At 31.4% G+C, this 25,139-nt stretch overlaps 4 protein-coding genes across 7 annotated transcripts; all 4 read right to left on the bottom strand.

Moving 5' to 3' along the window:
* Window positions 1-196: 196 nt before the first annotated feature.
* LOC8276516 (photosynthetic NDH subunit of subcomplex B 2, chloroplastic) lies at window positions 197-2,037 on the bottom strand. Its single transcript, XM_002525390.4, has 3 exons — window positions 1,428-2,037; window positions 779-1,219; window positions 197-566 (listed from the first exon to the last, which is right to left on the bottom strand). The coding sequence occupies exons 1-3, from the start codon at window positions 1,851-1,853 to the stop codon at window positions 372-374; spliced, it is 1,062 nt and encodes a 353-aa protein (XP_002525436.1). The 5' UTR covers window positions 1,854-2,037; the 3' UTR covers window positions 197-371.
* A 2,153-nt stretch (window positions 2,038-4,190) lies between these two features.
* LOC8276515 (T-complex protein 1 subunit theta) lies at window positions 4,191-9,304 on the bottom strand. The gene is made up of 13 exons (XM_015723201.3): window positions 8,966-9,304; window positions 8,594-8,856; window positions 8,330-8,476; window positions 8,074-8,235; window positions 7,073-7,150; window positions 6,778-6,911; window positions 6,461-6,533; window positions 6,306-6,383; window positions 6,065-6,187; window positions 5,754-5,848; window positions 5,373-5,582; window positions 4,929-4,986; window positions 4,191-4,642 (listed from the first exon to the last, which is right to left on the bottom strand). Exons 1-13 carry the CDS (start codon window positions 9,111-9,113, stop codon window positions 4,571-4,573), a joined length of 1,641 nt encoding a protein of 546 aa, XP_015578687.1. The 5' UTR covers window positions 9,114-9,304; the 3' UTR covers window positions 4,191-4,570.
* A 2,927-nt stretch (window positions 9,305-12,231) lies between these two features.
* On the bottom strand, window positions 12,232-16,926 carry LOC8276514 (YTH domain-containing protein ECT2). 4 transcript variants are annotated; one of them, XM_025158504.2, is made up of 9 exons: window positions 16,424-16,926; window positions 15,748-15,821; window positions 15,517-15,658; window positions 15,302-15,360; window positions 14,175-14,714; window positions 13,450-14,019; window positions 13,149-13,361; window positions 12,890-13,033; window positions 12,232-12,732 (listed from the first exon to the last, which is right to left on the bottom strand). In XM_025158504.2, the coding sequence occupies exons 1-9, from the start codon at window positions 16,476-16,478 to the stop codon at window positions 12,490-12,492; spliced, it is 2,040 nt and encodes a 679-aa protein (XP_025014272.1). In that variant the 5' UTR covers window positions 16,479-16,926; the 3' UTR covers window positions 12,232-12,489. The 4 variants fall into 4 exon arrangements, with proteins under 4 accessions (XP_025014272.1, XP_015578688.1, XP_015578689.1 ...); XM_015723202.3 differs by lacking the exons at window positions 15,302-15,360; window positions 15,517-15,658 and having other exon boundaries at window positions 16,424-16,919; XM_015723203.3 differs by lacking the exons at window positions 15,302-15,360; window positions 15,517-15,658 and having other exon boundaries at window positions 16,451-16,917.
* A 2,623-nt stretch (window positions 16,927-19,549) lies between these two features.
* On the bottom strand, window positions 19,550-22,223 carry LOC8276512 (ADP-glucose phosphorylase). Its single transcript, XM_002525387.4, has 3 exons — window positions 21,648-22,223; window positions 20,893-21,183; window positions 19,550-20,087 (listed from the first exon to the last, which is right to left on the bottom strand). Exons 1-3 carry the CDS (start codon window positions 22,131-22,133, stop codon window positions 19,821-19,823), a joined length of 1,044 nt encoding a protein of 347 aa, XP_002525433.2. The 5' UTR covers window positions 22,134-22,223; the 3' UTR covers window positions 19,550-19,820.
* Between the last annotated feature and the right edge of the window lie 2,916 nt (window positions 22,224-25,139).

Genomic DNA, 25,139 nt, shown 5'->3' with positions numbered 1-25,139 from the left:
CCGTTCAGGTTTCAGCTAATAGAAAGAAACTACACGTTGTTATCTTTTCTCCTGTTCACTTAAATATTTTTTTGCAGTCTCTCTTTTGGTCTCAATGCATTAATATATATCAAATACACCATTCAAGTCGGTCTTTTCAGTATCATCACAGCAATTTACAAGTAAACATGTTTGTAATTAACTAACTTTTGTGGGATTATATCAAATAATGACATTTTCTTTTTCTTATAGTAACATATAGCTGATCTGTGAGTACAGATTACAGTATTCATTTCGAGAAGGACATAACAATCTAGGACTAAGGAAAGTTATAAAGAAAAAAAGAAGAAAAAAGAAAATGAATTTTGATTTTCGTTATCAAAAGATGTTAATTACAAATTATCATGCTCAATAACCTGTGCCCCTCTCCAATCTTCACCTGGTTTCACAATAACTGGTACTATCATTGCAGCAGGGCCAGTGCAGATAAAATACTCCTCCCCGTACTTCTCTGATAAAGAACCAGGGCTGCCCATGTATGTGTCTTCGAAACCCATTCGAATCACCCTGAAGAAAAGCTCAAGACCCTGAAACACACCAACAGTGATTTCATTCTATTACTATTTAATGTACCTGACTTAAGAAATATCAAGAAAACGGATGTCCTGAAATGAATAGAAATTTCAAACTTATAACACTAATGAACTTTGGCTCTCATCAGCTGTATCAATACTGTCTCCAGAACTGTAAAGGTATGAGTCATAGTTGCAGAATTGCCAAGAAAAAGTAAAACTCATACCTGATCAAGTGTTTCATATTTGGAAGGTGGGGTGTTATAAAATGCTTTTAATCTCTCTTGTGGTGGAGCAGCATAAATTCTACTGAACTTATTCTTTAAAATTGTGAAGGGAACATCTTGAACTCCCCAAATGCCCAGTTTGTCTTCAGGTTCAGAACTAAAATCAAACAATCCAGGAGACTCAGATTTCATTGCTTCGCCAGGGGATAAAATTTCGAAAGGGGAAGATAAAGGAGGATGTGGCAAGTAAGAACAACCCCTGAATCCTTGGACTGCAGCCTTTTGTCTTCTTTTAAATTTGAGATGACTTAGTATAGCACTAGTTAGAGTCACAGGTTTACGGCCATTGTTCTTTACTATAACTGCTGTTGCCATACTTTCTGGATAGAGTGAGACAATGTATGATATATCAAGAGTTCCACTAGTACAGCCCAACTCTACCTGCAAGAAACCAATTAAAAACAAGCATAACCCTCTTTCTCTTTCTCTAAAATTTGTCTCCAAACATGAAGATATGGATTTAAAGAGAGTTTAATCAATAATCATAAGGTCAGCTACTGTCCAAATCACTCACCAAGGTACCAATCAGTATTGACAAGTGAACTAGTTCCAAGAAGAAAAAAAGAAATAATATAACCAAGCAAAATACCTGAAGAGCATCAATGGCATCAGAATCAACATCCTTGACGGTCCATTCAGAATTAGTAATTAGAGACCCTTTAGAGCCAGAATCAGAGGCATCATTTATGACCAAACCAATACCACCTCTAGCTTTACTAGAGGAATCTTTTCCTGGAACTGTATAAAGAATTTCATGAAAACCATCATCTTTCCAATAAACTTTTGGCTTGTAGGAAGTGACATGAGCATCAGGTATTTGGAGCCTCAAAGAACTGCCATTTCTGACAGTTAGCTCAGCAATTGGGATGTTGTTAGATTCCAAGAATTTGATACCTTTTCTACCAAACTTTTCTTCAAGAACATCAGGAGAAGGGAGAGTGGTGGTGGTGGTGGTTGATGAAGTAGCTTTGATTATTGTTGGCTTTGGAAGGGATAAGGAAAGAAGAGAAGCCATGGAAGAGGAAGAATTGAAGAACTTTTTAACTAGTTTGCTAGGCTCATCCTTACTTCAACAACTGTTTTTGTTTGGATTTGTATTTTGGCTTTTATACTTGTAATTTATGTCATAGCATGTTTTTTTTTTTTTTAATTTTATTTTGAGGAAGTTTATATTATGTATTTGTTTCCTTAAGATAGTAGAAAGAGGATGATAATGAATTAGTGACAATGTTCTTTAAATAATATTACAAGTTCTCAGAACACTAATTTTCATGATGAAAAAACAAATTAAAAAGGATTGAAGCTAATCACATTATATTTCTTTAATTCTTATAATTATATACATATATAAAGAGATGCATTATTTGTAAAATAAAATTATTGGAGGTACATAAACAAAGCAACAAACGAACTAATATGGAAAGAAATAAAATTTTCTTTAGGAAAGAAAATAAAACAAAAACTTTTCGCTACCGGGATTCGAACCCGGATGAAACTTTACATTTTCCAAGGCATTGTGCTACAGCGGATTATAATTTAATGATTATATTGGATAACAAATTTTATTTAACTGGAGTTATTTGGATCACAGCTACGCCCAACACCTACTGGAATATAATCACTGACCAAGTTACCACATTCAATAATTAATCGTCATCAACTGAAGAATCAGTAATTGAATATGATTTCCAAATCATAAATTTGAAAAGAAGACATGCTAAGTAGTTGCTCGATATTTAATAGAAAATGGAAAAAAAATACTGAAATTATCTTTAAAATTGTGAAGTTTCGAGTTTAGATCCTAATCAAAGCTAATTGATTAAAAGAAAAAAAAAATGAAAAACATAAATTAACAAAATATTATAAATTAAATTTAGGTGAAAACTCAAACTCATCGGTGGATTGAATCCCCTTATAGAAAGTGAAGTTTATAAAGAGAAAATAATAATAATAATAATATTGATTATAATTTTAAATATAAATTCTCTATTTGTCATACACGCAATTTTAAAGCGAATATTGAATTAGGAGATATTAAATAGATTGATAGCTCGTGTTGATACTGTGTCGACCTATTTAGGTAACATAATTAGGGTCAATATGAATACAAAATCGTGAATGGACCAACCCAACGGCACTTGATGAAAATTCTAGAGATAATGAAGAAATAGTTATGCATGAAAATATGATGGTTGTTGTTAAAGAATTGGTTACAGCGTTAGCGTGGAAGTTGCATGAGTAACAGCTATATACAGATGGTATGGTTATTAATCATTTCTTTACGTTTTAGTATTGGTCTTACATTAGAATTGATCAACCTGTCTTGGATCCCTCTATAACTATCTTTTCAATTATCATTCTGATATTAATATGAATTTTCCTCTTTTTTTACTTATATTTTTATTCTTTTCTATTTTGTTATCTCTTTCTCTTTTTCCCTTTTTATTTTTTTCTATTATCTTTATGTCACGAGTTTATAACATACAACTAATTTATTAGTCATATTAATGTAGCTCATTTTTAATACGATATCAAATTTAAATAGATTACATAAATACGACGTTCACACACGTGTAATACATGTAATTTGATACAATATGTATAACACGTTTACTCAAATAGTAACTAAATGGAGTACAACAGATTCGTGTGTTAACCCGTTAGATGACACATTTCAAACCGTGTCATAAATAGGTCAATCCATTTCCGACATGAACCCGTTAAAATTCAATCCTAAGATGCTAATTTTACATTTAGCATTTGACACCCCCCAAGCTCAAACTCTTAGAATTACAAGTTAAAACTCAAAACGTACATTTAAAGTCGTCGGTCGATGTTCCTCTGTTGTTCTGCTCCACTTAGTGGCATCAATTGATTATTCAAATGCATTAAGCAAGTCGCGCACACTCATAGAACCGTGAAATTTAATTTGCAGTGTCTTGGCTTATTTACACACTGCATTCTACAAATGCGATGGCTAAAGTGAAATCAACCATATACAATTACAAATGTCTTGCTGCAAAAACCTGGTATTGTAGACATGCATGGCTAATTGTATATAACTCCAAAAATGAATACCGAGAGTGGGATAAATTTTGTACCATAGGAACAGGCCACACTTCGCACCTGTGAGATGGATGTAACCCATGAAAGGCAACAAGAAGAGCAGGTAAAGAAATTGATAAGACATCATCATTCAGAATCTCTGTTCTCTTAAGTTAGTACATTGTGTATTTCAAAAAAAAAAGTTAGTAAATTGTGAGACAATCACAGAGGCGGCGGTTCAATGGAGCCACAAGTTTTCACAAAAGCCAATAACTAGATGAATCTTAAATTTCAAGCCAACAACACATACATCAAATAGCGAAACATCTTGAAATAGCAGCAGATCATAAAACCATTATAACATCTTCATACACGAGACTACAAGTGCACCACTAAAACAAATTTCATTAATCCAGCACCAAAACTGGCTTAAACCACTCGAGCAAACGCATCTTTCAGTAGAAACTACAGCGCTGAGACAACTTAAAGACCACCATCGCAACTCATCGTCACATGAAGTTGGATTTGGGGGTAGCATATACAAAGCAATGGTCTTAACATTTCTTAAACAGTAAACAAAATTGTTAATGCCTGGATTTCTTGGCATCTAGAGGAAAAGAAAAAGATGCCAAATCAAGTATAAGGTTCTGCCCACAATGATACAAGACCGATGCGTCATGTGCAGATCTAGTCTTCATCCATACCCCCTGCAGGCTGCTGATCTCTCCTAGGACCACCTGCTGGTTTTGCCATTATGATCTGCCAAGTAAGAAAGAAAAAACAAGATTAAACAAAAAGCTGCAATTTATTTTCTTGTTCCTATCTCACATGTACATTTGTATATTTGTCACCAACATATTACCAACCAAGACTCTCAGCAGGTTTACACTGATAATAATCAGTTTTAAGGTAAAAAAAGTCATATAAAAAACCTCTAGTTTCCCTAAATCAGTTTACAAAATATACAACTAAAAACCAAATAAAGCAAAATGCAAAGTGCCTTCAGAACTAAAGGTGATGTACAGGCAAATATTCATTACTATACCTGATCCACTCGCAATACAGTGCTGGCAGCATCAGCAGCATACTTGAGAGCAAAATACCTGGGAAATAAAGGAAGAAAATTTAGCGCCTGCTTACTGATTAAAATATCAATTGCAGCTCCAGATAATAAAAAATTATTGAAAGCCCAACAGAATTGCAGCTTGATATTGAAATTTTGAAAGTTCTGGAGGAAGAAGCCCCATGCCAATATTAGTTTTCTGATGTTAAAGACAGCCGAGTGCCTATACAACCCGGCAGTCCAAATACAGGTTTCAGTTGGACAATGGAGCATATGTGATTGATTACTATCCACACTGTCTGATCAGAGAAAATTAACAGAACAAGCATCTGCACAAATATTTTGCAATGTCTGAAACAATAACGAAATGACCATGCCAGCATTTAATAGAAAAGCTCAAACAACCAAAGGTAAAAGGAAGCATACTTTGTGACATAAAGGTCCCAGATATTCAAGGTTGAAATATCCTTACAAACACCTCCATCCAAGTCAATGCCCACTTTGATATTTCCAGATGCATGTTCAGCATACAGAGATGATATGATCTCCATAGCATTAAGACCAGCATTCTCAGCCAGTGTTTTAGGTACCATCTCAAAGCTCTCAGCAAATTTCGCAATGGCATACTGATCCAAACTGCAAAGCCAGAGTACACAATTTATCAACAATATGAGCAACAGCTATCCGGTCTCCACATCTAAGCCTCTATGAAGCATGATAGCACCTACCACACTTTTAGCAGAAAGACCAGAAAAAGCAACTATAATATATGGGAGGAAGAAGAAGCGACTTAATTAAACACAATACCCCGTTTCTTTAAATGAGAATTCCTTTAGTTTCCTAGCCAACTCAATTTCAGTAGCTGCAGCTCCAGGAATTATACGACAGTCCCTACACATAGCCTGGAAAAAGATTTATAAATAAGCTAAAGCTATAACATCAAATCAATTTGAAAAAGAAACAGCAGAACATTTATGCCTGACTTCTATAAAAAAATTTTTAATTTTAAAAATAAAAGAATGAGGATAATTTCAAAGACAAGAAAATGTAGGACAAGCTTTCCATTAAAGGACAAAGAGGTATAGAACCCATTGAAATAAATAATCAGTAACAGCAACCTTATAGGTGTTCACTCCATCATCTATAGCTCTTTCAAGGTCTTCTAGTATACTTTCAGTACTTCCCCGTAAAACCACAGTGCATACAGAGTTTCCACCTTCTTCATTCTTCACAACAGTGACCTGCATACATATATTTGAAAAGAGAAGTATCACAATTACCAGAGACGAGAGGCATGAAGGAAAAGCAGCATAGTGAAACCAAGATGTCATCACTAAGGGCGCTCATATCTGAACATACCCTAACACCACCAATTTCCTCAACTGAAATAGAATCTATATATCCCAAGTCATCTGGGTTTGGTTGGCTAAGCTTCAACTGTTGCAAGAACAAAGACATCAGATCAGGTGCATCCAAAGGAACTTTCAGACAAGAGAAAATGAATTTACGCTTACAATAGCAACAGCACCAGTGGTGCGGCAAAATCTTCTCAATTCAAACTTTGAGCTAATCTTCAGAACCATCAGCCTGCAATCAGGAATGCCAAAAAAATCAACATAAATAATAGAGGCAGTGAGAAAGTACTTACACAAGCCAATGCTGGCACTTCTTTCTCAGTGGAATCAAATTACTATTAACATAAATGTGGCTTCAATTTGTCCAACTGGATGTCTTATACTACATGTATAGTTACATATTCAAACTGATCAGGCAAGAAACTGGTGGAGAAAATGGGGAAAAAGCAGACAAAGTAAACAAAAAATTTTAGTACTTGTAGCGTTCACAAAAATGCAGTGCCATTTCTCCAACAGCTGCTCCACTAACAATTACTTTCACACCAGAATCTGCAACTGATTTAATGAGCTCCTCAATTTTAGCTTCTTCAGTTTTTGCATAATTCTCTAGCTGCAAGGCCAAAGTAGGGACAAGGACTGGTAAAACACCTTGGAATAGCCACTAATTTCATGAACTTGTTCATTAACAAATCTATAGCCTACTGCATTAAAAAAGCTATGTGCAAAGAAAACAGAAAATCAAGAACCAATGACAATCTCCTCAAAACATACCTGCTCGGCAGAGCGAATTAGGACAGTCCCTTTGGTTTCAGTTGCTGAGGTGTCAACACCACCAACAAATACAGCAACCTATGCAAACAAACCAACGAGGAGGTCAATATATCCAATAGGAAGATGGTGTCAAAATATCTTTAGGTCAAGTCAAAACGCAAACTTTATGAGTACCAACTATAAGAGAATATAGCAAACAAGGAGATTTTAGCATTTTAAACATGATTCATGGTTTGAAAATGTATACAGATGTTTTCTACTGGTTTCAAGGAAGTATTGAACATACACCTTCCCCTGCTTGTGATCTAAAGCTTGCAATGTGGAAACACATTATTACCAATAAGTACAAAGAAACACTAGCTTCCGCTATTGTTAAAATGATAAGCCTATTATTTCTAGTGATTTGTGAAAGATACACATCATGGTCAATGTCATCATCAATTGAAAAAATCAGCTACAGTTTATTATTCCCCAAGAAGAGACTTCCAAAAGAAAAGCCTAAACTTTATTAAAAAAAAAAAAAAAAAAGCAAGCCAATTGTACAGTACAGAGCATTTCTAATAATTTAGAAATTAGAATGACAGGAAATATAACTTCAAATACTAAATCAAGCAATGATCATATTACGTAAAAGCGAACAATAATTTTTCTTTTCAACTGCAACAAAATCAAATTGAAGACAAGCTCCCTGATAAAATATTTTTGATAAACGATGTCCTATAAAATACCTTGGATTAAGTATATAATATTGGTAAGCTTGTTATGAATTATCTTGGGATTGGGCCTATTAATGCCAACAGGACTAACTATTGGGACCCACAAAGTCAAAGAACTAGGTAGTCCTATTCCCACAAACAACCTCGAAAGCAAGAATTTTTCATCAGTGTATATATAGGAACCCAAGCAGATGGTTAAATGAAAAAAAAAATGGAGAAGGGGCTAAAGATCAGTACAGCTAAAGAAATCCACAAGTTTTTGGAAACAAACGTAAAAGGAGTCACCTTTGCCTTCTCCACTCTCTTTATAGTACCAACTGCGTCGCTCTTCAATACCATTCCACGAACAATTGTAGAATTATGCAGACCTCCCCCAACAAGCTTTGCTACCCGAACATTATCCACATTAAAGTTTACTGGGTTCTTGGGACATACTTGGATGCATGCCTAGAATACAGAGAGATGTGGAGAATTTCATGATTAAACAGCACAAAGAGAAGAACAAACTGCACAATAGGTAGGAGCTATGCCATATACATACGTCAGAAATAAGATTGCATAGAATGTCTTCTTGACCAAATTGCTTACTGGCGACAGCAGCCCTCATCCGAAAAATAACCTGCTCCTTATTTCTTACATCCATTGTTTCAGAACCTTCCTCTACCAGTTCATCCAAGATTTCAATCGTCTACATTAAGCAATTGAATCATAGCAAATATGAATTTCCAAAATTAAATAAATAGAATTCAAGTCAAAGTGAATAGTTATTAGGAAAAAAGTGGTGAAAAAAACAAATGAACAAAACCTTGTTGATGCCTTTGTTGTAACCACTGATAATCTCACTGGGATGCAAGCCCATCCGGATAAGCTCCTCGGCATTTTGAAGTAACTCACCAGCAAAAGAAATAGTCAAATTAGCACCATCACCAATCTCCTCTTGCTGAGCCTTACCAGCTAGGACTAAAATTTTAGCAGCAGGATGTTGAACCTCGAGTTCATTAACAATAGTAGCAGCATCATTGGTGACAAAAAGCTTGTCCAAATGATTAATAACCATCTTATTCATACCTACAATCAAAAGAGAAGGCAAAAAAAAAGAAGCCGAAATGATTTTAAAAATTAAGACATTTAAAAACAAATGAAAATAGAAATGGCGGATCTGAAAAGAAAAGGGTACCATTAGGGCCAAGAGAGGTGCGAGTGATAGAGGAAAGCTGTTTGCAAGCATCGATGTTTTTGAGAACAGCTTCGTCGAGACCGGAGAGATGTTTGTGTCCTTCTTTTAGCATTCCTTGTATTCCATATGGCTGCATTGAGAACCCCATTCTCTGTTTTTCCTTTTTGAACTCTAAACAACTTGTTCACGCTTGTATTTCTTTTCTTCTTTGTCGTTGCAGTTGCAGTAGTACAGAGAAAAACCCTAGAAAATTAGTCACTCTCGCGGAGCTATCAGTGCATAAGCTAAAATGTTTTAAGCCAGAACGCCCTAGAAATTTGAACTCTGCCTCTGCTATCTGCTAACATCGACGGCGTCGTTTTATCTTATTTTTAGGAAAAACAGAGGATCTTTTAGTATTTTTTTATTGGAAAAAAAGAAAAAGGAAAACCTTTTCTTTTTCTAAGAAAAGAAAACTTTTAATTCGATACGATTTTAACTCACAAATTAATATATAAAAACTGTAATAAAAAAATCAATGAAATATATATTTAAGCATATTAAATTTTAATATTAAATTATTGATAAATGTCAAGCATGCTAGTATTGGATAATTAATGAGTGGATGATATTTTAAATTAATTATCAATTTATTATAAAGAGAGATTTAATAAAATATTTTATAGGAGAATTAATGCAACTAAAGCTTAATACGGATGACAAAATTATTAAAAATGGAAATTTATTAGTTTATAACTTTTTATTTACATAACAATATAAGTAAAATATTCTTTCAATTATATAGTCAAGACTCTTATATCCACATAAATAAATAAATAAATAAATATATATATATATATATATATATATATATATATTAAATTTAAGTTTTTCTTATGAAATTAAATTTTAAGTTTAAAATCCAGAAATTATATTTGTTAATATAATATTAGCTAATAAATTAACAATTAATATTATAAATTATGTCCTTTACAAATTAAAGTAAATAGTTTTAAATAATAAAACAACTCTTCCTTTTCAATTAGGATGACAATTAATAAAAATTATCTTTTCCTAGATTTTTTTTAAATTTTGATTACAATTGAATCATTATTTGATTTCATATGACACCACTGTCATGAGATTTTTATTTTTAATAAAAAATAAAATTTATATTCTTAGAAAAAGTTATATAATCGGTAAAAATATTGCTGAATTTTTTTTATACTTGTATTGTTTGTAATAAAAAAATAAGCAATCTATTATTTATATTAATAAGTTTTTCATCTAATAATTATAATTAAATTTAATAAATTTAATACTACTATGTCACATCAAATTAATTGTCTAATTATATATAAAGTTATCCTATATTATATTTATTACTCTCAATTATATTATAAAAATTAATATCTGTCTTTGGCAATTAAAACATAGATTTCAGGAAAAAAACATTTTGTTTCTTTTGTAAGAAAATGCAACAATATATCGTTTTTCAGCCGCATTTGATGACATGTCCTTTATTTTCTGCATGAAAATAATTATTTTTCTCTATGTCTCTTGGATTGCTTGTAAAAATTAAAAGTATGAAAGAGAATAAAAACTGTATATATTATATTGTAGAAAAATACTTTATAAAATTAAAATAAAAATAAAGACTTAAAATTCTGAAAATGTAAGACATACAAAATAAAATCATTCTAAAATTAATTACAAAACTAAAACTGAAATCAAAAAAATATTAATATATTAAAAACAAAAGCTGATGATAATACTTCTAATTATCTTTATCAGGTTTCATCAAATATTTTCCTTAAATAATAGCACTTTCACATAGCTCTTTATTCTTTAAAAAAATATATAAATTTAGAAATTATTTTTCATTTTATTGCTAATTAAGTTAATTTTTTTAAGATAACACTTCAATTTTCAAAAAAAAAAAATGCTCTCATAATATTTCTTCCTTTCTTTTAGTTCTTGCAAAATTCTTTTATTATTCAGTGTTAAATTATTAATTAACTAATTGTTTATCCGTGCGTTATACGGCCGTTATTATTATTATAATTATAAAATTAAGTTGATAGATATAATTTAATAAAAAATTTAATACTTAATATTAATTTATAAAAATTTTAAAAATAATAGCAAACAAACTATTTTTAAATATCCTTATCCTATAGAACCGTAATTTATCACCTGGCACATAACGATAGAGGACTGATAAAGCAGTCCAAATAAAAAATCATTTCAAACTAGTCGATTGAGGAACCAACTGAAATAAAAGTACATATCTACTGACAAGTGACATAATCTTCGTTCTTAACTCTTAAAAAAGAGACTCGAAAGAAGCATAAAGCTCTTTTGTAATAAAGCGAAACTGAGAATATTATGTCTTCTTTACTAATATCACCTTCGATAATAAAAACACAGACAAATAATATCTTACGAATTTATCCGTTTTCTCATTTCTCCTTCTAATGAGGGCGCAATGTAATAAAGTTTCCAACAAACCTTGCTTATGAATCAATTGAATCCATGAACACTACACCACATTCGCAGGAACACCTTTTGGAACATACGTCCATCCTACCACAACATCTCCAATATTTGAAGATCGATACTCTCGATCAGAGACGTTCTGAAAAGGTATATCAGATCCATCATCGGGGATGGCTCGAATACTAACGCATGAAATTTATATATATATATGTATTTTTTTTTTCAATGGTTGAGATTTTATTATTCAATAATAACCAACTGCATGAAATTTAAATTAATTTTTTGGTAAAATCTCACTATTTGATGAGAATTTAACAAAGAAGATTATAAAACATAATGAGAGGATCCCAATCCAAATGTATCTGTGTTCTCACTACAACAAAAATACTGATTTCTCTCATAGGAGAGGCAGCGAGAGACATACTATACCAATTACGCAAAAGGGTATAAGTTTTATTATGTCCCTAGCACAAAATTGTTCAGAAGATGAGGTTGAGCTTACTCCTGTGCTCTGCTGAGTTCATCAGTACCCTGTGGGCTGCTCTAAGCTCATTTGTAAAATGAGCAACAACTCTACAGTAAATTGTCATTGAGGTATTAATTAAATGATATTCCCTTTATATTCAATGCCTAGTAATACAAGTGCCCAACTGGTTACACAAGCTCGTCGATATCTGCATTAAGATTCATGCAGATTATGGATCTGCGAAAAAAGGAAAGGTGCAAGGCGACATACACCAACATTTTCTAGACAATTACTTAATTTCTCACCCCCAAAAAGAAAAATATAGAGAAAAAGAACAATAAGATCTCATAAGGTCTTTGAGCAGTTGTTCTGCCTCACCATGCTACAGGTTTTTTAAAAAGAAAGAAAAGAAAGACACAGATTTCTGTTTTGAAGTCCGAATCCATTTGCGTCGGTAAAACCTAACCTATTTTTATGTGCTGATAGTAATTAGTAAATGCACTATCAGTGTCATGAAACCAACTACAAACTCTGCACTACAAATCCTATCCTAAAATCAAATTGTAAACCACCCAAAAAATTAGCAGGCACTTGCAACTTTACTTTCAGATGATACAACCGACTTAGCATCGTTTGGAGAGTTTTCGACTGATGCGCCTGACCCATTTGCTTCTACCACCCTCACCTCTCCACTTATCTTTCCAGATTCAACTGCTGCTGCTACCACTGGTTCCTTCAACATACTATCGGTGGATTTTTGTGAAACCATTGCAACTTTCTCTTTATTATTGTTTTGATCATCAATAGGCTTCCCATCCAAAACCTTGATTTAAGGAACCAATAGAAGAAAAGTTTCAATACCTTAATCAACTCCGTGAGAGATATTTGAAAACAAATGAAAACTCACATATGTGCTTACAAGGAAGAATATAATAAAACAAACATTGACGTAAAAATTAGGAAAGGAGAGCGCATCATACTTGTTTTTGAATCTTTTGCTTAGCCCTTTTCTCCTGCATAATCCTTTCTCGAGCAGCATAAAACTCAAAGTCGTCCAGGATGGATGTCTTGCATCTATGGCCCTTAAAAATTTTAAGCATCTGAATACCTTTTTCAAAGATCACCTATGGCATCAAGTAATTTAGAATTAGTAAAGGATAACCAAGGAAAACTGAAGAAAGCCAAAAGAAATGGCAAGAACCACATGGAGAAAACAAGAGGAGAGGAGAACCAATCTACCTCCTGTGTGTCCCTACTATTGGTGACAGGCTTGTTCTCATTGTTTTCAAGTGTTACGTGCCTCAAGGAATTATTTGGTACATCCTTAATAATATGCCACTTCACAGGAAAGCAACCGATCCACTTTTCTTGCTGCCAGTACTCCACAGTTTTATTAAAGTCGACAGGACCCACCATCTCAGCCAAACCAACAAACTGCCCGCTGGTATTGACCTAAAAGAACAAAATAAATTAATATATAAAGCTCAGAAAAACTTAAACTGACTGCAGTCCAACTCTGGAGGTGATAACTCATACTTACAGAAAATAGTAGAAATATAGGACAGCCGCCAGAAGTTTCCTTGGCTTCATGGTAAGCTGCATCCAGCTTCTTATTCCCATTTGCCGTGCTTGCCCACACACCATATTTGATGCTTTTATGAACGTCATCCTCACTGTATGACTTAATAACAAAAAACTTTGCATTTGAGTAATCCTCAGGAAAATCCTCCCTGTTGTACTGTTCATTGTCGGGTACTTGAGACGAATTATCCTCCTTAGTATTGTCGGACAGCGGGAGATTCTGCCCCTGCACAGCCTGTGAAACAGGCCCAAACTCTGTGTGGTTCCTAAAACCCTTGGCTCTAGGCCCTCTATTCAACTCGCTTAAACCATCAATATTCTCATTGCCATATCCACGGGCTTTAGGTTTGTACTTATTATCAACAACCACCCACCCGCGTCCATTTGTCCATGAGTTAGCACCAAAAGAACCAAAACCTGCACCAGCTCTATATCCATACTGGCCATACATTCTGTTGTCTGGGTACATCAAGTTCATAGCTCCAGAACCTTGGCCCAAGCCAGATATTGGTCTTGTAGGGTGCAAATTCTGAGAATAGATCAATAAAACAACCTTGATGAAACTGTCAATTTCAAGAACTATCAGATATCAAAATTGATAAATTTGAAAAAAGAAGCTGAAAGAACAAAGATCACCAACAAATTGGCAAAAGTAATGGTAGTCATATCTCAATTTCTGCATACCAGTGGTGAAGAGAGCCCAGTATTCATTGCATGTCCAGCTGGTGCATTGGAATACATGGGGGCATCTAACCAAGGCATTGGTGACTGAAATGCATCATACCCGAACCTTGGGTCATGATAACCAGAAGAAGGAAATCCTGTTTGTAAACCTCCACTTTTATAGGCACCACTAAAATTTGAAGATGAATTTTGATTACTTGGTCTGAAAGGTTTTGGTCCATTACTTCTATTTACACATCCACTGTTCACTGCATTATTGGGGTTTCCTCCAGCTGTTCCAACAGATAAAGCTGCTTTATCAGCTGGAGGAGAAGCTGGAACCTCTGTTTGGGATGCAATGGCTGAATTTAGAGAATGAAACGTTCCAGTTGAATTTGGAGCCTGGTAGAAAGGATTAGGATATTGGTACTGCTGTGTTCCGTATAGCTGGCCATCATTTCCCATGGCAGGCATATTTGAATTTGGTGAGGGATATGTTCCATATGGCATATAACCGTAACCTTGGTGGTACATAAGAGTATCGCTATTGCCATAGATGTCCTGCAGAAGGCAACAACCTATCACATACAAACCTCAAACTAGAAATATCAACAGTAGTTCTTTGCTTGCTGCCTACAATTTGCCAGAGTACACCTTTCCCACAACCCACACCAGCACCATCCCACCATAAGAAGAAAATAAAATAAAAGGAAAAAGAAAAGAACAGAAATAGAGATAGAGGGGTGGAGGATCATTTGAAACATAATTACAATTACTATACAACAATACATTCTAGTTGAAGCAATTTAAGAATATAAAAGTTTCTAAACCATAACCCAACTTTACACTTTACATTCTTGAGCGCAAGAAGTAAATCAGTGTCATTTAAAGAAGAGAAAATATTTATTGAACTTTCTAAACCATGTTCAACTCAACCACCCAAGAGAAGAAAATGAGATGTGGAAAACAACTACGGTTTGTTGAGAAGAAAAAGAGACCAATTACCCTTATGTACTATTACACAAGCATAAACAAGAGGTAAAACTGACTAAGACATTGTTGAGAGAAACAAAGAGATCAATTCTCCCTTATGTATTACTACACATGCATAAACAACTAAGAGGTAGAACTGACTGAGACATATCAACCTCATCAAGATTAACATAACTAGAGTAGTCGATCCACCCATTACTAGGCCCACCATGCCCTGAAGAAAGATGAACATTTCGCACCAGAATGTTACTGACTGAGTAAAGTACATGTTGGCCAATCAAACAGTTTATTGAACTTAATATTCAAGGTTTCTACCCATTCTAAAGGGGCCTTGAAGGACAATATCCTTAAACCTAAATATACAGCTTACCTCCATAATAATACGCAGTCGATAGGTACCCATTAGGAGAATAGTACGCGTTTTGGTCTATATGAAGAGAGTTCGTAGACTGATTTAATGGCTTGGCTGAATTAGTAGCCAAGTCACTTGATCCATATTGACTAGTAGAGAGCTATACCAATCAATTTATCATAGGATCAGACAAATTGACTAAAGGGGAAAGAAGTAGTTAATTTAATTAATAAAAAAAAACCTAGTTACCTTGGCATGTTCAGAAATTTCAGCAGTCTTGGTCTGAGAATCTAATGACAAGTTCTCAAGCACACCTGCAATGTCTGCAACGGTAATGGTAAAGGACAAACAAACTACTAGTTAATCCTATCAATTCCATTATTTAGAACTACTAAAATCCATACACCATAGAAAGTTCTCACATTTAGCAGAATGTTACAAAAAAATTTAGTTCTTCAACCCAGAATGATGCCATGATCAATGAGAATTAAAATATACAAAGAAAAAAGAAGAAGAACCCAAATTAACTTGGCAAAAAGATTATCCAAGATTGTGAAAACTATCGATATAAGCTTAAACCTTAACAAAACCCCCCACAAGTACCATCCAGCAAACAACATTTTTATCAACCTAACGCTACTCAAAGCACAAGAAATCTAAAAAACCTTGATATATATATATATATATATATATATATATATATAAGCAAAAATTTTGCATCTAAAAAGAAGTAGAAAATTCTTCAAGAATATAGTTGATTTCACTAATCTAAAGATAAACTTGAGCAAAACCCAAATTTCATCACATAAAAAGAATGAATAAGAAAATCTGGATCAACCCAAGAACCTATAAATACAAACGAGTACACAGGTATATGAATTATACAAGAAAATAGCAATCGAGATTGAGAAAAACTAAAGAGTACCCAGATGAGGGAAGATAATAAGGATACTATCAGAAGCAGAAGAAACAGTTTCCATGATGAGATTGATAGAGTGTGAAGGCTAAGAAAAGGAAGAGAGAGGGAGAGGGAGAGGGAGAGAGAAACCCTAAAGATTTAAAAGAAGCAGTGAATTTAAGAGGCCAAGAAATTCGAGGCAAGGTCAAGGAGAGAGAGAGAGAAGGCTTGGAGGAGGGGTAGCCGCCAAAACCCAAGTCTTGGGGTTTTAGTTTTTGAGTTTCTGAGACGAAAAAAGAAAAACATCAAGCAAAAACACACTTCACTTTACTTATAAGAGGACACACAGGGTTTTAAATTGCACCACGGATCCACCTTCCATATCTGGATTCTTTTTTTTTTTTTTTTAATTTAATAACACAAACAATTTTAAGATAAAATAAAATAAAAATCTGTATGCTTTTTTCTCCATAGACGGGCACTGCATGTCTCTTTCTTCATCATTTTCCTTTACACTGCCACAACACAAGGGCCTATTAGGTGGTCGAACCATGGAATTAATGGTTCCACCCGCCAAACCCACTATATATGTTTTAGCTTTGAGCTAGCTTTTGAGGTTTTGGGCCTTAGCTTTATTGTCTAGCTGCATGCACAATTTTGTTTCATTAGGGTAAAAATTAAAGCTGAAATTATACCTCATGAAGGTTTAATAGAAATAAGTTAACTAAGAAATTAAACTTCTTACAAAAATTAAATTTTAAAACAGTCTTTATTAAATTTAGGATTCTACCTTCTAGATATTTTACAAATAAAAACTACTATTCATAATATTTAAATGATTTTTTTTTATTTTAATAGGATTTTAACCATTTAAATTAAAATAATTTACTAGAATCTTTTTAATCAACTTCATTCGTTACTTTCAAAATAACATTACTTATATTATTTAAACATATATTTAATGATCTAATTTTAGAAATTAAGAATATAAAAACTAATTATAAAAATCTAAAATTTAATTAATTAGATTATCAAATAATCAGAATAATAAAATTTAAATACCTACGAATTAAAAAGTATAAGACTTCTTTATCAAAAAAAAAATATATAAGACTTGAGATTTATAAAAGAAAATTAAAGTCTCAGCAAAATAACATTCATATTTATGATTTTTCATTTCAAATAGATTATAAAATTGAGAGTTAAAGCCTCCTTTATAATTGTCTTTATAATATTGAATTTAACTACTTTTTATAAAAATATTTAAATTTAAATTTAAATGTATGAATTAATTTAAGATAATCAAAACAGTGGTTTTAAATCCAAGTTCGAACTTAAGAAAATAATATTTATTTTGCTGATCAAAATGATGTTGTTTTGGAGTTTAAAGCACAAAAATATTTAGTTCAAACAAACAAGGTATAGTGACCATTTCTTTGAATTATCTCTACAATGTAAAGCTAAAGAGACAAATACAAATTTATGTTTTTAAGGTTTTTTCATAAATAAATTATAAGTTTCAAAATTCTGAATATAAATATCTCAAAATAGTTAGATAATTATTAATTTTGAAAAGTATACTTCCATTTATATTTTTAACATTGTTCTTATTTTTAAAAATAAATCTTGAATAAATTTAACTACAAATCTTTTTCATCATTTTTTCTATAATATAAAAAAATCAATTGGCAAGAGGTCAACGATCGACAACCGTCTTTTTGGTTGGTACTGCAGTAGCCTTTTTAGATGAGTAAAGGGTTTATGTTATAAAAGGTATGTAAAAAAAAATTAGATTATGTTTGTATTATTTAAAACTAGGACGGTGAGGTGTTATATTCACTTTTGTTCTAAGGTCTAAAAATGGGGTCTATAGATTAACTTAGAAAGATGCAAGATAACATGAAAAACTAGAGATAGTCTTTTTAATTTATGAAGACAACTTTTAAAATTAAAGAGATAATGAGTCAACGAAGAAGGACTTTGGAATCATTTAATATGATCACTATATTGTTGTGTTTGGTTAAAATTCATAAAATTTGTAAAATCTATTTGCTAATCTAAAATTTATGTTCTTAAAGTAAAAGTTAATTTAAAATTTCACATAATCAATTTTATGTGGAATTAATCATAGCTGATTAAATTCTAATAAAATAGATAAATTTTTCAAATAAATTACATATTACTAAATCAATATATTTGATAATAATAAAATATCTTTTTTCAATTTTATCATTTTTAATTTATCTTCTTTTTATTTTTTTTTCTAATAAAATTAAATTTTGAATGGATTTCAACAAAACATAGCATTGAACCATTTCAAGATATTTTACATAATCAATTCTGTCTGGAATTAATAATAGCAAACTAAGTTCTAATAAAATACATAAAATTTTCAAATAAATTTCATATTAGTAAATTGATATATTTTATAAAACTAAAATATCTTTTTCAATCTTTTTATTTCTATTTTTTTCTAATGAAATTAATTTTTAAATGGATTTCGACCAAAAATAATTTAGCATAGGAGGAAAACAAAAATTCTTGGAAAGATATTTGTAGGAAGTAAGAACTAGCAAAAAAAAAAAAAAGCCTTAGACATTTTTTATTACATGGCCATAGACATTTTTGTTTATAAAAAATTCCCAGGTTGGAATTTTGATATATATTTGAACATCGGGTTGGAATCTATACGAAGCCTATAAATACAACCATAATGTATATAATAAATAATACTAAGTATTGCAATGTCACTGATTAGTGGTAAAATCAGATCATTTTAAAGGCAGGTTTAAACCTAGAAAAAAAAAAAAAAAAAAAAAAAAGAAGAAGAAGAAGAAAAGTTACCCATTTTATTTCCTTTAAGGATGAAGGTAAAAGTTAGCTGGAGCCTGGTTCACTCCTCCAAGCATGCATCAAACCATCCAGACTCTGCTATTCCAATGGCACGCAAAAAGCTTCTCCATTGCTGTTCCTTTTATTTTGTGTGCTTACGGTTCTTTATTCCAGGACTAATATTAATTTTGTTCCATCATTGAGCTTTAACATATGCAAAAGTTTAAAGTTTAAGAAGCCATCATGCCACACTGTTTCTACAGATTTCACTTCCCATCCATATCATGACGGTCAAGATTTTGATGCTATTGAAAGGCAGTGTCCACTTAACTTTCCCTTTTGTCTTGCATTATTGCATTTTAAACAGTCCAGTGCACTCGGACAGAAACAAAGTATCAAGCCATGCGGGACACATGGGGAGCTTTGGCCTACGCAACCCTTTTAATGAATGTGCTTCACCTTTTCTAACACATACATAGACAGAAGAAAGGAGATTTCAAATTTATTCAAAATCCGCCTAAGGACATACAAAAACACTTCTATTTTTCCCCATCTCCTCGTATAAATGTAAGTAGGTATGTGTATGATTAATTCAACCATCTATTGGAAGATTAACCTCCCTCAGTACTTTTGCAGCATCCTCAGGGAAAACAGGGTTAATGAAACAACCAGTTCCAAGTTCAAACCCTCCCACTCCAGTTAACTGCGGCACTATCTGTAAGAACCAGTGAGTATACGGTAACTGTGATTCTTTAACCTGAAGTGGAGCTGTCTGGATCATGAAGTTAAATGGTGGATTATTTAATTGTAGCGACATCTTTCTAAGCATGAGCTTCAGCATTCCCCCAAGATCAACCGCCTGTAGAATTGTACAAACAATGAGCACATAAGTACTTAAAAGTATCAAAAAGAACCCTACCATGTGCAATGAGGCACAAAAGTTAGTATCCAATGCCATATCTATTCCATATTCCAGTTTAAAGGTTCTTAGATACATCTATTGACTTTGCATATTACACTTCATCCTAAAAGCAAGCATAGGGAACAATGCCCAACAGCATAGCCTACTGCGTTCATCAGAATCATTCCTGTGTGGTCATGTTTTAAAATAAATCATCCTTGAGATCAAATCAATATAACTCTGAATTTCTACTAAGAACACCATTTTGGATGTGCCATCACATGACATGTTACTTACTCCTAAACAAATGCTAGGATACATTTATCTTCATAATTGATGCAATTATTAAAAGAAATGGGTGGGAGAAACAAAAAAAGAAAAGTGCAAACACAGCAAGATACAGACTATTACATCCCCTAAATAAACATGTTTTTTGGACTTCATTCAACTCTCTGTTTACCGTTCAGAGGGCCAAAGTTTGCAATTATCATGATTTCATGTAGCTACCCCTCGTTCAGCCTAATCAAGAAATACCACACTTCTTGTGCTGTTGAATGCATATAAGTGATTGATTCATAAGTACTTACAAATCACCGTTACTGCAAAGCCAAACTCACTCAAATTTAACACTATAGTTCAATAGTTCACCAACCATGGTCAAATTGAAAAACCAACACCTGTGTAGGTGCATTTCCAAAGCCTAGTTAGGAAATGTACTGATAAATGCAATTTACAAAGACTAGAATAAAGCACCGACGATTACCTTCTCACGATCTATATCATGGAAATGAGAGGAATGATCCCTGGGGATGATCCATATCTCAAATGGGAACGTAGCAGCAAATGGGACAATGGAGATAAAATGAGTTGATTCATCAATTAAAATCTTTTCCATATGAACTACACAAAGGCTACATTTTCCTGTATTGTCAAAGTACTCCTTTGTACCATCAAGTCGAGCAGAAACAGAAGGAGGTATAATTGGCAGTGCCATTATCTGACTGTGAGAGTGACTCATAGATGCTCCAGCAGAAGCACCATGGTTCTTGAACACCTAAAAGCATTAAGAAAAAGAAAACCAAGTGCATTGTCAACTTCTATCACATGTTAATGTAAAATATAATCAAGTTCATATTGCATAATACTAAATGAAGGGAAAGTATTAAGCCGGAGCCACTAACACATGCAAATGCACACACACATATTCCATGCTCTATAGTGTCAAGGCAACGAAATATTATGAGCCTACATCATATTAAATCAAATAGTAATAAAATGAATCAACTTTAGCTCAATGGTATTGAATTCGAACCCCAATCGGAGCCAATTCTCTTCTTTTTTTTCCCCTGAAAAAGGGGACATGCTGATATTAACCAAAATAAGAACAAACCCACATCTCCATATACAGTCAAATGATTATCAAATCATCAGAGTATTAGTAAGCTCAGAGTAGCGATTAAAAGATGAGCCATTTTCAAGTAAATAATAAATAACTTAAATGCGATAAGAAGACGAAACCTGCACGTATTTAATGGTTTCAAGGTTCATAATTTGCTCAATCCTCTTCTGATACACAATCAAAACCTCACCAATCTCTCTCGCTTCCATGTCACACAACTGCACCGAATGAACCGGAGCCTCAATCACCACATCGTGAAAGCCAAAACCGTTCAGTACCCGACCCGGAAAATCCAAGTCAGTGTTTTGCTCAGATGGGTAATCAAGGTTTCTGCTCAGCGCCGGATACAGATTCTCGATGACACGGATCTTCCAGTCTGAGTTATTCGGGTCGGGTGGGACCCGGAATATTTCGGGTGCACATTCATCCTCGTGGCCGATACAGAAAGGGCAGGGACTGTGGTTGGAATTAGGGGTCTGGGGCGTTTTAGATTTGAAATCGGTGGGTCTTTTGGCTCGGGCCGGAGAGAATATGACCAACCGGTTTGTCACCGGGTCGTGCCGTAATTCGGGGCTCCGAATTTGAGTTACAGCTGGTGGCGCCATGTCCCTTTCTCGAGAGCTATGGCAAATGAGTTCGTTTAGGTCGGTTAAATGAGGGTCTTTTCTATAAAAACAATTATAATGGAGGGTCTGGGGGAAAAAACGAAAAAGTAGTTAGCTAAAAAGACCAACGTCGCTGTTGGCCATCAGAGTTTGGGAAATTATATTATTCACCCGTCTCTTAGATTTCCTTTGCATCTGAACACCTTTTACCAGATAACCCAACCACAATTACCAAAATTGGTCACAAGTATATGCTAGTTACATGAATTATATTATGTTAATTTGGAATTTTCTCTTTCTTCTTTATATATATAGAATGATGAAACTGGCCAATATACATTATATTTAAATAAATAAATAAAAGAAATTACAGATGTCACCCCTTTAGAACATTTAAACTAGATTCAACTCAATTTAATATTTAAAAATAATAATAATAAATATGTCTCAATAAATGTTTAAGCATGTATGGTTTGTGGCATTAATCATTTTCATGCTTGTTATGTGATGATGTATGGAATTTGCCTGCCTTATTGAAGCTTCATTTTGTTTCTCTTTTATTATTCTTTGAGACCCTTTTGTGGAATGTGTTTGGGGTTGACGGTGTGCTCTACTAGTCAACAAACATATCCACCAATAATCTAATTCTATGATCAATAATTGATTCACATCCACCAATTTTTATGAAAATACCACAAAAAACAACAACCTTTAGCTAATATTTCTTTCTTTTTGTAAAAGGAAGAGTTTTTGAATATGAAACTAGTTTTTTTTTTCTTTAAAACTAATTATTCATCCTTTTTTGATTCATAATATCATTTTAGTTTCCTTATTATAGTTACTTTATTTAACGTTTGATGGAAGCTAAATTATATATTACCAGTCATTTATCTGAGCGTTGCACGACCGTTGTTATTATTTCAATTATAAAATTAAATTTGTAGATACAATTTAATATTTTTTAATATTTAATATTTGATTTATAATACTTTAAAAAATAATAGAAAACTAACTATTTTTAAATATTTTTAATTTTTCAAAATTCTATTAGTGTAATAACATAAAATTATTTTGAAGATATTTATTTATTAATTCTAATATTATATAAATTAATACTATTAATATAATTGATATTGTTATTTTCTAAAATTAGAATATAATTAAAAATTAATTTATTAATGAATATAATATCTAAAATATTATCTTCTATAATTATAATCATTATCTAATTAAAATTGATTATTTAATGTAATATTAAAATATAATTAATATGCTATTTTTTAGAATAACTATTATCTGATTAGAAAACTAATCACTGTCTAATTGAAAAACTAATTTATTATTAATATATTATTTCTTAGGATTAGAATGAATGTTTAACTATGAATGTAACTTATTAATTAATAGAATAATAATAAAAATTATAAAATTACAAATAAGTTTGAATCTCATATGTCAAAAATAAGTACACATGTCAAGACAATAATTATATGTATCAAAATTAAACACACATATAAAAAAAATTTAAGTCTAATAAATATATATATATATATATATAGTATATTAATTTATGATTTATATTTCTTTTGATACATGTGTTTAATTTTTGAGACATAAATTTTTTACTTTGATATGTATATTATTTTGATATATAAAATTTAAATTTATATATAATTCTATAATCTATATTAATTTATTAATTAATAATTTACATCCTTAACTAAACACTGCATTAATTCTAAAAATAACATATTTATTATACTTTAATATTGTGTTAACTAATAATTAGTTTCCTAATAAGATAATGATACTAATTCTCTTTTAAAAAATAATATATGTATATTGTTTTTGATATATAAAATTCAAATTTATGTATAATTTTATAATTTTTAATTAATTTATTAATTAATAATTTACATCCTTAACTAAACACTGCATTTATTCTAAAAATAACATATTTATTATACTTTAATATTATGTTAACTAATAATTAATTTTCTAATAAAATAATGACACTAATTCTCTTTTAAAAAATAAAATATTAATTATATTTTAATATTATATTAACTAATAAATTAATTTTTTAATTAGATGATAATTTAAGAAAATAATATTTTTAGATAATATTTAATAATTAATTAATTTTTCAATTATATAATAAATATTTAATTTTCAAAATAGTAATATCAATTAAAATATTAAGTTATATAATATTTAGATTAATTAAATATATTTAAAATAATTTTTATATTATTACATTAATAAAATTTTAAAATATTAAAAAGTTAAAAATATTTAAAAATAATTAGTTTATTGTTTTTTTTAAAATATTATAAATTAATATTTTAAATATAAAATATTTAATAAATTATATCTATTAACTTAATTTTATAATTTAACTAATAATAACGACGTGCAATGCAAAAATAAACGACTAGTTAGTTTTAATTTACAGAAAGTTATTTATAAAAAATAATTTATTCAAATTTCATATCTAAGTATTTATAAAAAAATGGTAATTTATAAAATGTATTTTTAGGATAAGTGATATTAGTGTGAGACTATGAAATAAAAAAAAGAAAAAACTAGTTTATTTATCGTCTTATAGTTCAAACTGTGACCAATAAGGAGCGAAGCAATCTTCTTTTAAAAATTGATTACAAGAGCTAAACTCTGTGATTTGAAATTTAACAAATTTGCATATCAATGGTGAAAGAGTAGTTACTCAAATGTAATTTGGCTGATATCTTTATTGACACTTATATATATGTATATATAATATGAAATTAGAATTATAGATAATTAAATAATTAAGGAAAAGGTAAAGAAATAAATAAAAGAACAGGCTAGGATTATGGATAAATATAATTTAAATGGCAGAGTAAAAGGAAAAAGAAATAAATAAAAGTTTGGTTATGACCAAGCCACATTTGCATTGCATGTCCCCATGATTATTTCTATACACACATAAATAAATAATTAAATATTAACATATAAAACAATAGA

Source organism: Ricinus communis, chromosome 10, assembly GCF_019578655.1.
Source record: "Ricinus communis isolate WT05 ecotype wild-type chromosome 10, ASM1957865v1, whole genome shotgun sequence".
Taxonomy (NCBI): Eukaryota; Viridiplantae; Streptophyta; class Magnoliopsida; order Malpighiales; family Euphorbiaceae; genus Ricinus; species Ricinus communis.
Note: the sequence above shows the minus strand (reverse complement) of the source record. Positions and strands in the feature narration are given on the sequence as shown.

Bases quoted from the DNA above. Each gene is read 5' to 3' on its own strand.
- LOC8276516 (XM_002525390.4), bottom strand. From the start codon at position 1,853: ATGGCTTCTCTTCTTTCCTTATCCCTTCCAAAGCCAACAATAATCAAA. The intron at 1,220-1,427 runs GTATTTTGCTTG...GGTTTCTTGCAG, and splicing joins ATGCCATTGATGCTCTTCAG to GTAGAGTTGGGCTGTACTAG. The intron at 567-778 runs GTATGAGTTTTA...GGTGTGTTTCAG, and splicing joins AATATGAAACACTTGATCAG to GGTCTTGAGCTTTTCTTCAG.
- LOC8276512 (XM_002525387.4), bottom strand. From the start codon at position 22,133: ATGGCGCCACCAGCTGTAACTCAAATTCGGAGCCCCGAATTACGGCAC. The intron at 21,184-21,647 runs GTTTCGTCTTCT...TAATGCTTTTAG, and splicing joins AAACCATTAAATACGTGCAG to GTGTTCAAGAACCATGGTGC. The intron at 20,088-20,892 runs GTAATCGTCGGT...ACAATTCTACAG, and splicing joins ATGATATAGATCGTGAGAAG to GCGGTTGATCTTGGGGGAAT.
- LOC8276515 (XM_015723201.3), bottom strand. From the start codon at position 9,113: ATGGGGTTCTCAATGCAGCCATATGGAATACAAGGAATGCTAAAAGAA. The intron at 6,188-6,305 runs GTATGTTCAGAT...ATATGTATGCAG, and splicing joins AGGAAATTGGTGGTGTTAGG to GTCACTGTTGTGAAGAATGA. The intron at 5,849-6,064 runs GTTGCTGTTACT...ATCTTTTTCCAG, and splicing joins ATGGAGTGAACACCTATAAG to GCTATGTGTAGGGACTGTCG.
- LOC8276514 (XM_025158504.2), bottom strand. From the start codon at position 16,478: ATGGAAACTGTTTCTTCTGCTTCTGATAGTATCCTTATTATCTTCCCT. The intron at 15,822-16,423 runs GTACTCTTTAGT...TTACCGTTGCAG, and splicing joins TATTATCTTCCCTCATCTGG to ACATTGCAGGTGTGCTTGAG. The intron at 14,715-15,301 runs GTTGATATGTCT...TGCCTTCTGCAG, and splicing joins GTTATGTTAATCTTGATGAG to GACATCTATGGCAATAGCGA.